Source organism: Parus major, chromosome 6 (genome assembly GCF_001522545.3).
Source record: "Parus major isolate Abel chromosome 6, Parus_major1.1, whole genome shotgun sequence".
Taxonomy (NCBI): domain Eukaryota; kingdom Metazoa; phylum Chordata; class Aves; order Passeriformes; family Paridae; genus Parus; species Parus major.
The window spans coordinates 31,731,198-31,747,366 of record NC_031775.1 but is presented as its reverse complement, the minus strand read 5'-3'; the positions used below and the strand labels follow the sequence as shown (position 1 = coordinate 31,747,366).

General features: G+C 44.6%; 1 protein-coding gene across 2 annotated transcripts in view; it reads right to left on the bottom strand.

Annotated features, from left to right (window-relative positions):
* DOCK1 (dedicator of cytokinesis 1) overlaps window positions 1-2,742 on the bottom strand; it is a 263,271-nt gene extending 260,529 nt beyond the window's left edge. For both annotated transcript variants that reach the window (XM_015632986.3, XM_015632987.3), the window contains exon 1: window positions 2,607-2,742. In XM_015632986.3, coding sequence (XP_015488472.1) covers window positions 2,607-2,652 — 46 coding nt within the window. In that variant the 5' untranslated portion in view covers window positions 2,653-2,742. The remainder of the gene's footprint in view (window positions 1-2,606) is intronic.
* Window positions 2,743-16,169: the final 13,427 nt, after the last annotated feature.

Sequence of the window (16,169 nt, the reverse complement as noted above, 5' to 3'; positions counted from 1 at the left end):
GGAGGGAGTGCTCCTTAACACACCTGTGTCCTACCAGCTGTCCCTACAGCCTTTTGGCATAATTTGTTCCGCCTGCCTTACAGCCAGCAAATCTTCAGGTCTTGAGGTGTTAAGAAAGCTCTTGTTGTGCACAGGGATGTACCAGAGGAAGGGGTAAAGGGATATAAATGTATTATATAAGCATATGTGTGAATTTTATATCCACACAACTCTGTAAATAGATATATGTCCATTTCTGAGCTCCCACCGCTGTGACATAACACAACCACAATTACACACCTTCCCCGTATTTCTGCTTTGGGGAAGCCTGCACACAGAATCCCAGAATATTTGGGGTTGGAAGGTATCTCTGGAGATCATCCAGTGCATCCCACCTGTCACCTGGAGCAGGAGACACAGGAACACATCCAGGTGGGTTGTGATGAGACCCTCCCTGGGCAGCTGTTCCAGGGCTCTGCCACCTTCATGGAAAGAAGCTCTTCCTCATGTGGAGGTGGAACTTCTCCTGGTTTAGCTCATGGCCATTGCTCCTCACCCTGTCACTGAGCACCACTGGAATGAGTCTGGCACCATCCTTTTGGAGATATTTGCATTGATGAGACACACTAAGCACTGCACATTATGTTTCACCAAGTCCCATCAGCATTCCTATCAGGGATTTTCTCCCTGTCAGACAACACTGAGTCAACATCAGCCCCCAGGACTGGTCATGGCAAATAGGAAGAAAAATACTCTCAAGCCTGAATTTTCAGGTTAACAGTGTCATCTCCAATTCTGCTTGGGACCACACAACTGTTGCACCAATTCTGTACAACCTCCAGCTTTCACAAGCAGCAAAAAATAAAACATCAGAAGACTCACAGTGCCCTTTCTTAACAACATAAAGGTCCATCAAATACACAGAAACAAACTAGATATTCATTTTCTTTAGGACACCAAAAAGAAACCATCCCTCCCAAAGCAGCCTATAACTGAATGGCACAGGCCAGTGAATGTTCAACTAGCTCTAAATTTGATTTATCTCCTTGCAACACTTCATCCACTTCCAACCCTCACATCCCTGTCATTCAGCAGAGAAATCCCCCACTTTGGCAAGGATCTCAGCCTCCTAGCAAGAAAAAGAAAACAAACAATCATAGAAATACAAACCTATTAAAAGACCATTACAAACTTCTCTGCAGAGCAGTGGACACAAAAAAACACCAACATCATCCTGTGCTTTTTCAAACTGGGAGGGGTTTTTTATTCTTAAATTAAATTTAAATCCAGTTTTCTTACTACACATGCAATTCCCCACACCGGCCACAGAAATACACTTGAACTATCTTGTAAAACAATCAGTCTATTTCACACGGGGTTTTTTCTCCCATGTCATTTTCAAATCAATTTAAAGACATTCCTGGAAAGCCGGGCCCCAGTCAAGCCCAGCACAGCAGCAGACACAGAGTTCCTGCAAAAGAGGAACTTGCTTTCGAGGGTCACTGGGTTGTAACATCAGCTTATGGTACGTGACAATTGTGTCATTCCAAAATAGCCATCCCACACCACCAGGCAGATAATTTGGAAACTTAACGAGCGACTGCCATCAGTGGCATTTCTGCTTCCCTATGTTTGTCCTGCATCCTCAGCACTGGAATTATCCACAGATCCCACACGATGTAACCGGGATTTTCTAACAATTTTTAAAAGTCAAGCTCTGGTTTTCTAGGGACACGCACACAGAATTTAAAATTAATTCCTACAACTGGCTTGGGTTTTACTCAGCCCCAGAAACTCCCTTCTTTCTGCTCGCTTTATGAGGTTTAGCTGTGGGTTTCTACAAAAAGTTGTTCTTCACAATCAATCCAGCCCAAGAACCGTGGTGGGCATTGAACTTCACGTTTCCAGTGTGAATAGTCAGATTTATTCTTTCCTTTCCCCCAGACAAACACTCCTTCGTGTCAGTAAAGTTTTCTGTGCCGCAACCCCGAAATGAAACCTTTTGCAGCAAACCCAACATCTTTAAACTCTTGAGCGGCCCTCTCGGCACAGCCCTGCCCAAACCTCAGCGGGGTTTGGTCCTGCTCGGTCCCAGCGCGGATGTTGGAGGCACCAGCTGGGAACAATCCCCCTCTGTTCGAGAGGGACGGAAGGAGCGCAGGAGGAAATGGATCCCGGCGAGCGGGGAAAGCCTCATCTGTATGAGCATCGCAGTCCCCGCAGAGGCGAGAGCCTTGCTCCCGACACATCTCGGAGGGACAGCACTCGGGCCACGGCTCCTAAAGGAGCCAGCCTGGAAGCGCATCCCGCTCCGCCAAGGGGAGAAAGAGCCCGACGTGCCAAGAGCTTGGAGCTTCTTGGTGCGCGCAGCGCTCGGGGAGCGACAGGAACGCAGCGAAGGGAGAAAGGCAACTTCTCCCAGCGGGACACAGCGCTCCCAGACAACTCCTCAACTTCCTGGGAGCCACGAGGAGCCGGGCGGGGGAGGCAGGAACCGGAGGGGACCGGGGAGCACCGCGCTCCATCCCGGCCGCGGAGTGGAGCGGGGAGCGGGCAGGAACGGGGAGGCCGCGGCCGGGGGGGGGCCCTGAGCGCAACAGGCGGGAGCGGGGCGGGCGCGTCCTCACCTACGCCGTACTTCTCCTCCCTTTTGGTGGGCACCCAGCGGGTCATGGCGCCGGGAGCCGCCGGGATGCCAGAGCCCCGCTCCCTACGCCGCCATTTTCCGACCGCGGGACGGGAAAAGTTTCTCCCGACGGTGGAGTCATGTGGTGCGGGCGGAGCCAGCCCGGCCGGCCCGGCCCGCCGCCCCTCAGCGTCCCCTCCCCCTTCCCCAACTGCCCCACGCCGACCCCCGGCTCGCTCCCAGGCGGAGCGGCGGCCCCCGCCTCGGTCCGAAACTTTCAGAGATAAATCCCGGGAAAGTTTAGNGCGGCCCGGGCCGGCCCCCGGCCCCAGGCCCGGCTCCTCACAAAGGCAGCGCCTTCCCTGTCCCGGGGTTCGTTCCTGCTGCCTCCCCCCTTGGCCCGGGGGTGTCCCAGGGACACCCGGCTGTGTCACGCCTGCCTCCCCGGTTGTGTCCCAGGTTGTGCTCTGCCGGGAAGTTTCTGGCTGCGTCCTCCCCGGAGATGTGGCTTTGAAACAAAGTTGGTTTTTTTTAGCAATGTTTAATTGTTGGAGCGAGATGCGCGTTTGGAGGCTGCGGTGCGGGATGGGCAAGCACGGGAAGTGGGTGGAGGAATATTGCGGGGTTAAACAAGGCCAAGGGCGGGGGCTGGAGCTGGATCGGGAAAAGCCCCGGTACCGACCCGGGCTGGGGATGAGCTGATGGAGCAGCCCTGGGAGAAGGGCTCGGGGGTCTGCTGGTCATAGCTGGACATGCCCCGGCCGGGTGGAAATAAAACCTCCAGTCCTGGACTAATCCTGCACCATGGGCAGTGCGGAACGGGGGATTTCTGTTTTTCTGCCCCGCTCAGGTGAGGCCGCCCCTGCCCAGCTGCCTCCAGCGCTGGGATCCGACGTGAGGAGCTGCTGGAGCGAGCCCAGAGGAGGCCGTGGATACATCCCGAGGGCTGGAGCCCCTCTGGAGCCAGGCTGGGACACCTGGGGGGGCTCACCTGGAGAGGAGAAGCTCCAGGGACACCTCAGAGCCCCTTCCAGGGCCTGAAGGGGCTCCAGGAGAGCTGGAGAGGGACTGGGGACAAGGGATGGAGGGACAGGACCCAGGGAATGGCTCCCAGTGCCAGAGGGCAGGGCTGGGTGGGATTTTGGGAAGGAATTCCTGGCTGTGAGGCCCTGGATCCCTGGAAATGTCCAAGACTAGGCTGCACAGGGCTTAGAGTATAAAGATTATAAACTTTCTGATTTCTAGGTCTAAGTCCAAAATCTTGTCCAAATCTACTATGTCCTGGCTAATTAAGTTTGGAATAAATTATTACAAAAGAACGAGCGAGGGAAATTAACTTCCTATCTCTAATCCCTGTACTCTTGGAGACATCCAGGACCATGATTTAAAAAAAAAGAAATAAAACTTAAAGCCTTTAGGAAGCAGAAAATAAAATGTGTAAAAGTCAAGAAACAGCAGAGGAATAAAAAGAATAAAGAGAAGTGAAATGACTGACTGGCTGTCATTTGGTAGGATTAGTCCTCTGCCAAAGGGGAAGCCCTGTAGCACAAATTTAAGGATTAAAATAGATCCAGGGTTGAATCTTTTTTCTCCATATTTTCTTGTGTTGTGTGGATGGCAAAGAATCAGTTTCTGCAACAGCATTTTTGCTGTCAGGTTTTGAGATCAAATACTCAGACCTGAGTGAGTTTGTTCTTTGGCTGTACCTTCCCTTTGCCCACCCTTGGGATGAGTTTCCCAGGACATCACCAACATGTTCAAACTAATCTAGGTTTTATTGTAGCTGTCCTGCAGAATCCCAAGGGCTTGTGATGGAGCCAGCTCCCTCACCTTTGTTCATTCTGCCCAGGAGTGAGGACATCAAAAGGTTTTCAAAGTCATGGCTTGTCCTGTTATCCTGCACTAATGGATCAACGATCCAGAGCCTTCCCAAAGACATCTTACAGGGGAGCTCTTTGATTTCACACCTTTATTTTCGTAAGAGAAATCAAAGTGAATCGACTGAAATACTGCAAGTGCTCGCTCTGTGCCTGTAGTCACCTTTGCTTTTCCACAGCAGGGAAAGTGAAAAGCAATAATATTTATTTCCAGCTATGAATATTACACCTTTTTGTACAACTGCTTTAGTGGTGCTCCTAAATATATGCAGCAAAACTGCCAGGGCTGCTCAGGCCTCAGGTGCTTTGGGGGTTTTTGAGGCTATTACTGGAACAATCTGTAAATCTGGAAGCTGATTGACTTCTCATTTACATCACTGATAACCAGGAATCACTTCCTTGGAACCGTGGTGGCAGGAGACACAAAGCAGGATGCTGATGTTAATTTAAACCTGTAATTAGTTAATAAATGAGTTGTTGCTGCATTCTGGCATTTTTGGGCCTCAAGGTTCAAAGTTGAAATGTGCTTGTTTCTGTTTTGAGAGAGGCCAAGGGAGCACTGCTGTTTCCTCCCTTCATGAGAAATGTGCTGCTGCCAAGCTTTCTCCAGGTGTTAACCAAGAGTTAAATTAAATTCTCCCCAAAATTGGCACTCCTTAGTCCCAGCTTACCTCTATATCTGCACTAAATGGGAATTATATGGACACCAAAGATCAAGTACAAGCCTAAGGCAGGAAGCACCAGGCTCAATAAAATGAAAGTTAAAGAATTACTTATAACTTCTACATATTAAATCCATTCAATAGCACCATTTATGTTGATGTCAGTGAAAAAGAAGAGGTTTGTCCTGTTGTCTGATCATGATCTGTAACAAATATAACACAGCTGATCCCGTGAGCACCATAAAGCCTCATTGCTACTGATGAGGGTCTATATTCATTTTACTGCTTTCCACATTCTCATTTTAATGAAAATGTGTTACAAGCAGAGCTAATGCTATTAAAATTTTGATAGCCAGTAAAAAATGCTTCTAATTCACAATGCATAAATATCCCAATGCTGGGGTTTTACAGCTAGAAAAAAAATGGTAATTTTTGGACTGTGACATGGAGAAAATAAAAGATTTTTATTTTTTCTCCGGCAAACGTAATATAAACTGTCCTGAAAAAAGCATTTTTCATTAAACTGTAAAATGTTCAAGCTGACATATTTTACATGCTTAGGCATAATATATTTCTTCACACTGTGCATGTGTGTTTTTCATTTATTAAGAGGAAAGTGAAAAATGTTTCCACAAAACCTAAAAGTTTTATCACATCCTTATGTCAACTCTTGGGGTTCTCATCTGATTTTTTTAATTCATCACACAGAATTGGAGACAGTTCTCTTGGAGCAAAGGAACATTCTTTTTCATTTCTTAGTTCCACGAAATCCAAATGCAGTGTTTGGCCATGAGTGATGTTTGGAATTCTTGTCACAGCATCTTTCAAAAGGATGAATGGAAACAGAGCTGCTGCCCTGCTTGAGACAGATTTGCAATAAAAAAGAGATATTCCATAAATGCACAGATATGCTCCAGATTTGTTTCATGGTTATTGCAGATGACTACACCAGGGGAATGTTTGTTCCATCTCAGTTAAATATCGCAGGTTTTTGTAGTAATTTCATTCCATTGACAAGCCTTGTAGGTAAATTCAGCATTTTCACACAAAACACATAAGTGGTTCTTGTACACCCACAGTGCAGATTCTTCTTGGAAGTATTCCTCCCAGGAGGAGATGGGTGGACTTACAAAAAAATAATGTAATCACTTTTTGGCTTTTCTGTTTGCACTTAAGATATTCTGTTGGAAATGTTATGTCTTCCATTCCAGCTGCTGATCATCTATTTTTGCTGTAATTTCCATGAGGGGTGAATGACCTCTGTGTCTGTGACTGGCTGCATGTTCCATGTTTGGGTGTACACAAAATAAGAGGTTTTTACACCTGGTGGGAAGAGGCTTTTAATAATTGCTCTGGTTTACAATGTATTGCAATGAATCAGAATGGATATAAAATTAAATTTATGAGTTTGTGTTACAGAAATGACTTCAGCCTTGGCTTTGCAGATACCTGTTAAATGTCTGATTAACCTGGGGGTCTCTTGCAGTTGAAAGTGGACCACTTTCAGGAAGAATTAAGAAGCCAAAACTTCATTTCCTTTGACATTCCCATTGTCTCCTGTCAGCCAAGGTGTGGCATTTACAAACCTGCACCGAGTTTGACAAGAGCTGCAGGGAAGTTCTGTGTTTGTGAAGGCTGCTCAGTAATCTTTCCTCTTCCTCTCACTTTCGTAGAAGCATTTTGGATATCTCTGGATGTGTCTTGGGCTTTTCTTCCAGCAGGGTGACACCTGGGATGCCCCTGCAGGGCTTCATTTGCCAGCAGAAGTGTTCAAAGGCAACATTTGAGTTTATTTAACTCCTGGGATGAACACTGCAGTCGTTGCACTGGTTTAGAGTCTTTGAGAAGGGTTAAAAAGAGCATCTCTCCCTCCATCCTGCTGGCTCCATCAGCAGTTTCTGCCTTCTTGCATTTGAATTTTTATATTCAGAGATTATGGGGCTATTAGGGATTTAGAGGGTGATTAATTATTTCTTTCAGAGAGAAGTCCAGAAAGGAGCTGAAGATACTAACTTATTAAGTAATATTATTTTATTAAACTGTTTATCTTTCAGCCTAAAGCATGGGGCTTGGCTGTATATCAAGAAAGGGATTGTGTTCTAAATTATGTTCTTTCAGACTTGCTGAAAGTGATAGAACAAACAAGAAATCTTCAGAGGGGTTGGATGTTTACATGGAAATGTGTGACCATCTCCCAGGTACTCTTTACAAATGCACAGGGCTTCCCAAAGTGCTGTGTTGTTGGAAGGATGGGATTATTATGGATCCAGCTTAGTTTATACCCTGCTATTTCATCCTGTGCTCTGTAATAAAAACTGCTTTACAATTCCACAATAAATGGAGGCAGCTTCATGTCTACAAAAGGGGGAAATCTGATTTCTGACCATGCCAGAGTGTGAAGTTTTACATTCTTCAGGGGGAAAGTGCAGTGAGATTTTGTGATGGGTCAGGGCTATCTCTGTGTGCTCTGAATAAACACCATTTACATGAAGAGCAGATTTTTTGTCAAAAACAATCTCAGGCATCACCTTAAGGATATTTTTTGTGATGTCTTGGACATTGGCTCATGAGCTCTTTCCCCACAGGGTTTTTTTTACCCCTCACCCTTCTCAGAGTCTTCATTCCTGCAGGACTGAGGCAGCTGAAATCTTCTTGGTCATTGCAGGTTCCACCAACTCTCTGCAGCCAGAAATTTCATCAAATGGAAGCTTTTTTTATTCCCAGCTAAAGTACTTTCTAACAGGTGGAAGATCCCCTCACTCATGTGAGTGTTAACTCCAGAAACACACACAAGTTAATTTTTTAGCAGCTCCTTGCACAAACTGGGCTTTAATTCTTATAAACAGCAACAGACTCAGAGATATCTTGGAAAATTTTACAGTCAAGCCCAAAGCAGCTGAGGGAAAGGGTTGTACAAAGTAATATAAAATAAAAATCAACTTAGACTTCACTGTTGTGGGAAGCTCCTCTTTGCAACACAATAACCAACAGTACGAGGGTTTATGTGGTTGTGGGGTTTTTTCATTGGTGTTTACTGGTATATTTTTCATATATTTGATATCTACACTCAAAATGAGATTATTAACTCAGTTTACAAAACTTTCTGACAAATTTGAATAAAACTGGTGAAACAAAAATCTGGATGTAACAAGTCAGGGATGAATCATTCCCAGAAAGTCAATAAAGTTTAACTATATCAACTCCAGCAGATCTGTGATTTTAAATCTGTGTTCAAGCTCACAGGAAAAGTGAAGAGCATTTTCCAAAGATGTTTTCTGGGACTATATTCTGGTAAAGCTGTTACTTATTAGAATAATGATTACACAGAAGAGCGCAGGCTGGAGTTGCAAACATCCATTATTTCTGGTAATAAGGCTCAGCACTCATGTTGCACTTAACATTTTGAAAGCACTGAACAAATATTAACTCTCTCTCGTGATCCAGGGAGCTTTCAGGATCTCCATTTGCGAGGGGGAGGCAGCTGAGCTAGGACCAGCTTTTTAAAATGTGACAGGCATTCAGAAAAAATTGAGAAACTCAGAATGCCAGGCCACTTCTGTCACCTCCTGATGATGTGATTTTCCTGAGGCCAAAAGTGACACATTAGCTGGGGCAGGGTTAGATTGGATGATTTCCTTGGCCTGCAGACAATGTTCCCTCTCATCCTTTGATGAACGATATGAGATGACAATGAGAAATGACAGAGAGGGAACATGATGTACTAGCACCTGTTAGAAGGTTTGAAAAACTGGTTACTGGAATATGGAGTGTTTGAAGCAACGAGGAAAATGAGTTTGTGGGAACAAAGAACCGGGTGGGATTCACAGAAATCACCTCCACGTATAAAACGTTAATTTCTAAAGGGAAAAAAAAAATATCCCATCTACTCTCTACCCAAATTTTATTCATCTAAGTCCTTGGAAGCCAAGGTTAGGAAGGGATGAGGGGATGCCCAGGAGGCTGAGTGTAGTGCAAGAAGCTGACATCGCTTTTGATCAACGGATTGATCCGAAGCAGTCGGCAAACCCTGCTCAGGGAATTGTGCAGCGCTGACAGGGTCTGGGGGCAAGTGGTACCATTATCTCTCCCTGGCTGCTCTCCAAACCTGGATTTCTAAATGGATTTCTCACTGCAAGCTCTGCTCAGCCTTCCTACCGAGCAGGGTTGGTTTCCAGAGGAATCTTTTAAAAGACTTTATCAGCCGTGCCTTAGGACAAAGCCTTTGCTCTCCTCTGCCTCTGGATGGAGACTTCAGTTCAGCCACTCTCAGGGAGATGATGGGGTGGAAACTCCACACCTTCCAGCTGGGTGGCCATGGCAGGTCCAGTTCCTTTTGGAAAATCCCAAATAATTTTGTTTAACCTTGTAGCTCACGAGTGACTGATGTAGCTCAAACTGGCTTCTCCAGAGTGAGGTGTGATCTTCACCTGGGGACAAAGAGCAGGCCAGGAACTCAGCCACTTGTCTGATCTGGAAATCCTTCCCTGGCAGGGTGGGCAGGCCCTGGCACAGGTGCCCAGAGCAGCTGGGGCTGCCCCTGGATCCCTGGCAGTGCCCAAGGCCAGGCTGGACATTGGGGCTGGAGCAGCTGGGACAGGGGAAGGTGTCCCTGCCCATGGTAGCAGATGGAACTGGCTGAGCTTTAATCTCCTTCCAACCCAAACCATTCTATGTTTCCATGAAACCAGGTAAATTTTTCTTCCCCTTGTGAAAGATCCAGGATTCCTGGAAAGTGAAGACAGGTATTTGCTGTTGCTTTGCACGAGGCTCACGTGGAGCACGGAGCTGTTTGGAGTCAGCTGCCAAACACCAAACAGCGCCTCGTTCCTCCTTGGAAAAAGGACAGGAGCTGATCTAATGCTCAGTGCCTTCCTTTTGTCTGGCTTAGGAAAACAACTCAAAATTCTCTCCTGTCATGTTGGAAAAATGTCACATTTTTATTTCCAGCAGGCTCCTGCACTGAGATGAGTCAAACCCAATAAAGCTGATATCTGTATTCCTGAGCTCTGCCCAAACTTCAACTTACAAACTATTTATGTGGAGTTGTTTGGAAATGGAAAGTTGTGAGTGCTGTTCTGATTCTGTAATCAAAAGTTGTTTGTGTCAGCCACAGGAGCTACTCACCAATGTGTGTTGACAGTGGTTGAAATGGAAATACAGAAGCCCTTGTCTGAAAATGAGAAAATCTTCCTCCTCATCAGAAGCCTCCACCTGAAAAACAATGATTTACTTGTTTGACAGAGAGAGAGACACTGATAAAATAAACCGTGTTCCAGGCCATTTTCAATGTTCATCATCTATCTGTCTATGAATATGTGCTTTTATCTCTAAAATACACGTATTTCTGCAATAACAGTATTAATATTCTGGACGAGAATCCAATTTTATCTTTAAGCAGCATTTGCCAGGGATTGTTAAATCATATAATGGAAGCTTTGTCTAGACACATTTCTCAGTGGCCAACTTAATTTTTTTTTTTACTTTGATTGTTTTTAATGTATTTCTCGGAAGAAAAGGTCCTAATAAATTTGTTTACAACCTTTTCTAGAAGCTATGTCAGTTTTATAATGTTCAACTCTGGCAATAATTTTTCTGAGCCAAACCCCCTATTCCTGGAGTCTGAATGTTCTCTGGGAGAGCCCTCAGCTGAAAGTTCCCTCAGATTGTTATTAAAAAAGTTATTAGGTTTTTCGAGAAAAGTGAAACATTATCAAGTGTATTACTTGGAAAGGAGCAAAGCTTTCTTTCAGTGACTGCAGGATGTTTCCATGGGATGATTTTTACTACAAGTTATGAACAGAAATTCCCTGGGTGTATTTCACAGTGGAAAATCCAAATTATGGCCATTATCAAACCCGGGACAGCCTCACACCCAGGCAGGGACCAGGACATGGCTTTAAAGTCTCAGCAGTGGTTGTTGGAACAATATTTTTGTGCAGTTTTTATAAAGCTGCTGCTTTGTCCTCTCGCCCCTGGCCTTGGTCCAAGCTCCCTGAAATCAATGGAAAGGCTCACGTTGGTTCTGGGGGGATTTAGCTCTGGCCCAGCTGAGCAGGTTTCAGCTTTTTAGACCTTTCAATCACGAGCGAGCCTCACAAAATGTTACTGCTTTCCACAGGGCTGCAGGTGCTCTTCCTGGGGCTCATAATGTCACGTTTTCCTTTGTTTCTCAATGCTCTTTATTAATGAAGTATTATTTTATTCCACTTGCCAGGTGTGCACCTCAATCACCTCAAAACGATTTTAGAAAAAAATGCCAGGAAGGTTTTAAAAAGCTTCATGAAGCTTGATTTTCACCCAAGGCCATGAGGTCATTTAGGACCTCTTTCCTTGGCTTGGGTTTTTGGGGGGTTTTAAGTTAACTTTTGAATCTTCCCCTGCAGCATTATCCTGTTTTTAATTTAATTCTGTGTAAATTCAGTCTGTTGTCTGAGGACTTCTGCATCAGTCAGAGAAGGAGAAGTGAAACTCATTAATTGGGTGAATAAAGCAGAAGGATTCCTTCCAGGATTTGGAGCTTCCTGCCTCCCACAGCTTTGGGGGATGTTGAGAGCTGTCCCCACACAGCAGGGAGAGGGGACACGAGGAGCTCCTCGGAGGTTCCCAAACCTGCCAAGGCATTTAGAGGGAAAATGTCACTTTGCAAGGCTCCAGTCATCCCAGTGTTCCCTGCCGGTGGTTGCTGGGGAAGGCAGCAGCTCCAGGAGGGTTCTTGGATTGCTCTCACCCTCTGGGTCCATCTGCTGGGACATCTCCAAGGACATTCCATGGATGACATCACCTCTGCTTACAGGAGGGAGTGTGGTTTCCATAGCCACACTTCCATCCCCTCCATGTCCCTGCCTGTGCTGCCACCTTAAACACAAAGGATTCACTTTCCAATTTAGAGAGGTCTGAGCTTGTGCATCTCAAAGCTGTCACACTTTGATTGTTCTTTCAATGCTTTAAAAACTCAACTTTCAGCTCGACTGCGGTGCGAGAAATATTTCTTCCTTGAACCCTCTGCATTTATACAGCCCTCTGTCTTTAGATTAGACAAGCAGATACAAGAATTGTCTTGTAAAATTGTAGTTTCCCTTTAATAAGCCACTCTGACAGGCAATTATTCATGCAGTCTGCTCAGTGCTAAATGTTTTTTCATGCTGTGCACCCCTGTCTCTTGATTGCAGGAATGCACTCCTGTGAATTATAATTATGAGTAAATATGAACTGGTGTGCAGGAAATTATTTACTGGGCCTTCCATTGCTACATGCTATTGATTCTCCTCCCTGAACAAATAACATGTATTTTTTTCATTCTGTGGAGTTTTAAGTATTTACTGCAAGTCATTTTGACAGAAGTTGGTGAAACTCTGCATAAAGAATCTCTTTGGTGACAAATTGTTTGCTAATGTTTAAATTTCAGGACAAAAATGGCAAGAAGGTGTTAAGGTTTGGTGCTGGAATATTAAATATTATGCAGACATAATCATGTGGATCCAATTCACCTTGATAATTAACCCATTTTCAGATACTTTCAGACAAACCACAGGCTTGTCACCCTTAATAAACCAGATATTCCCTCATGATTAAAAAAATAAGAAGTCTGATTTCACTCTTCTTAGGTCTGTGTATGTTTGGGACATAGAGTAAAAATCTAAACTATATAAAAACTATGTAATAATAACAACCCTTTTTGCTCTTTGGCTTCAAATATCAGCTGTGTGATAGAAATGCAGCAGGAAAGCCCAAAAATAGACAGAACATCGTGAGCCTTTCAGGATCTAAAGTTTTCTTCCTCTCCAGGCAAATCCTGTTGACTGAGATGTGAATCCTCAGAGAAAACAGTGGAGGTTCTGTGAGGTTCAGAGTTGTATTTAATTTTAGAAATAGTATCACTTACGCGGGTGTGTAAAGAACAAATCGTGTCAAGCAAAGATGATTCCTTTTTTAATTAAATCCTAAATTAGTGGGAGAAGGCGAGGCAGTGCATGAAAGCATCTAGAATTTACCAAAGCGTGTCTCAAAATTGTGTTTGACAAATGAATCCAAGTGGATTACACAGAAATGCAATTATGAACCCAAGTAATTGGCTAAAGAATGTTGTGAGGAGTAATGATGGGCAGGGGAGCACAGTCCCACACAGGACACCAGTGGGATTTCACTGCACCCCAAGGAAGGAGGTTTGTGGTGATAATGTTGCAGAAGCAATTTAATTTGCTTTGTGGGGTTGGTTACCTGGCAGAGCTGAGGATTTGGGGAGTTAGAGGAGTGTTCTTCCCTTTGTTCCTGTCTGGCTGAAGGTGTGGTGGGCGGCAGAAATGCGCGGCGTGCCTCTGATCACAAACACATCCGCAGCTTTCCCGAGTCACAACCATTTCTCTGCCTCACAGAGAAACATTTACAGACAGATTTCATCTCCCAACATCACCTCCTGTGCAAGGCTGTCACCTTTTGGGGCTGTTTCCCCACAGCTCACCTGTGGAAACACAAATTAAACTGTTCCATGTGCCCGTGGCAGGGCAGCAGCACCCCACAGATTTTCTGAGGGGTTTTCTGAGCAGGCATATCCCTGCTGACTGAATACTGGGAGTTACAGAATCATTTAGGATGGAAAAGAGCTCTGAGGTCATGGAGTCCAACCATTAACCCAGCCCTGCCAAGGCCACCACTGACCCATGGCCCTCCTCATGAGGAGAAGGAAATTTCCTTGCTAAAAGGACAAATAAATTTAAGTCCCTGTGTGAGCTGAGCACGAATCCCAGTAAAACACGAGCTCAGATCACGCATCAAGGAAGCAACAGGCTGGGGTGAGAGGAATAATTGGCCCACTTCCCAAATTCACCTTCAGTGTTTAGTTAAAGCCCTGAAAAGGGAGGGCAAATTGCTGCAATTTGGGGTTGTGTCCCTGTTTTCCCTTTATCCTGCTTTGCTTTCCACAGGTGCAGAGGTGGTGGGTTTGGCTCTGTGAATGCAGCATGTTTAGATGAGCCAGGTGGGATGTAAAAAAGCCCAAGTCAGCTCTCTGGAATATATAAACAGATGAAATTAAAGCAGGAGCTCTTTCTGCTCAGGCATCGCAGCACAAAAAGCTGGGAATGTTTATCCAAAAGCTCCATCAGTTACAACAGGGAAAAATTAATGCTGCAGCCAATAAGGGATGGGGTGTGGATTCTACACCCTACATCCTGCTCCAAGGGCTAAATTTGGTCCTTCAGAGGGATTTTATCAAGGAATTCCTTCAGGGGAATTTGTGGCAGCACCAATCAGAGGAGGGAAAGGGCCAGCACAGTTTCTCCCCATTTCTTTCAGGACAGTTTGGCCATGGGGTAGCTCATCCACCCTAAAATAGCTCAAATGGTGAATATTTAGGCTGTGTTTTCATCCAGCCTCCCTCAGCAGTGATGGAAGGATAATACAGCTCATTTTTAAACGTGTACAGAATAGGTCACGTAGGTAGAACAAGAAAATCCCTCTTTTCCTGCCAAATAAAACCTGGACAGCTGTGCCAAAAAAACCTGACAGTTTTGTTACCCACCTCAGCTCTGGTTTATTTACAAGTTTAGAACCACTGGCACATCCTGTGTTGGTTTTTTGCTCCATTTTCTGTCCTACCTGCACATCTTTTCTGCCATTCTCCTTCTGCAGGGCAGGGAGGGACTCTGGAGCCCTTCAAGCAGGCTTGACTCCACTGATCAAACTTCAGAAATCAGCTGAAACTTCTTTTATTAAATAAAAAATATGGGTTTTTCCTCATGGGTTAATCTTTGCTGAGGAATTTTGGACCAGATGATCCTTGAGGTCCCCTCCAACCTGCTGGTTTTTTTTCCACCAGTATTAAACTGGTAGAAAGAAACCCTTCCAGCTGAGAATGTTTTCTGTATATAAAAGGAGAGCATTTAACCAGAATATCTCAATCAATCCCATGAATAGATTTCACTCCAGGAATCCAGGCTGATGGAAGAGCTTTAGGATTGGGGAGCTGATTCCCAGGAGTGTAAACCACTTCCCCCTGCCCACAGTTGAGCCTCCCTGGGCTGGGAAACTGCAGAGAGAGGCTTGAACTGACTCAGCCAGGTGGATGTTGCCATCCCTGGGATTTAAATGATTCCACTGCCTCACTATTCCATAATCAGGAGCATAAGGAGCTTTAATGTTCCTGTATTCTTCATTTTTATTTCTAGACCCAGCAGCCACCAGCACTGAGCAATGCATTGTCGCAGTTGTGAGTAATGAACCTGAAAAGTGGACACTTTGCTAATTTGCTAAAAATAAGATTTTACATCTCTATAAAAGCTCCCTCTCATCCCTTTGGATGATGAAATACAGCACTGAGATGTTCTTTTGGATCATTGTCCAGGCTGGAGAAGGCTCTGTTTCAACAGACTCCCCAAAATTCACTCTTTGATCCTATTTATGTGGTGGTCTCACAGGGAGAATGTAAAACATGAATGCTGGAGTCGTAGTCATAAAATAAAGAAAGTACAAGGGTTTAACACTGGGACTAAAAGCAGTTTCCAAGCAGTCCTTAGTGAAATTAGGTTTTAATCTGGTAAAAATGGAATGTACATTTACAAGCATCTCTTTCAATGGAGTGAAAATACTGCAAAATAAAAAGCTCTGCAGTTTATCCTGTGGGTTACTGTTTCCTTTTATGAGGATTTTGTCAATGACAGAACAAATATTGTAAGCATTTCCTGATAGTTTTTTTTTCCCCTCTCTGCTTGGGAAAATAACAAAATAAAGAAATAATTCTTTATTTTTTTCTCCCCTGTCTGTTCATTCTGATATCACTCTTCAAGCTATTTCTTTTCAGTCTTGGTGATAAATGGGGCTTTGCAGGGAGCAGCCATAAAGCTCTCACAGTTTGTTTGTTGCACATTGCTTATGTGGATTTTAAAAGAACATTTTATCATAATAAACAGCCATGGAAAATTATATATCCTGATCAGTTGTACTTACAAGTATTTGTAAAATAAATCAGAGAATTCAGGTTCGTTCAGTTCTTTTAGAGGAGTCTGTTTGCCCTGCTGTTGTGCAGAGATT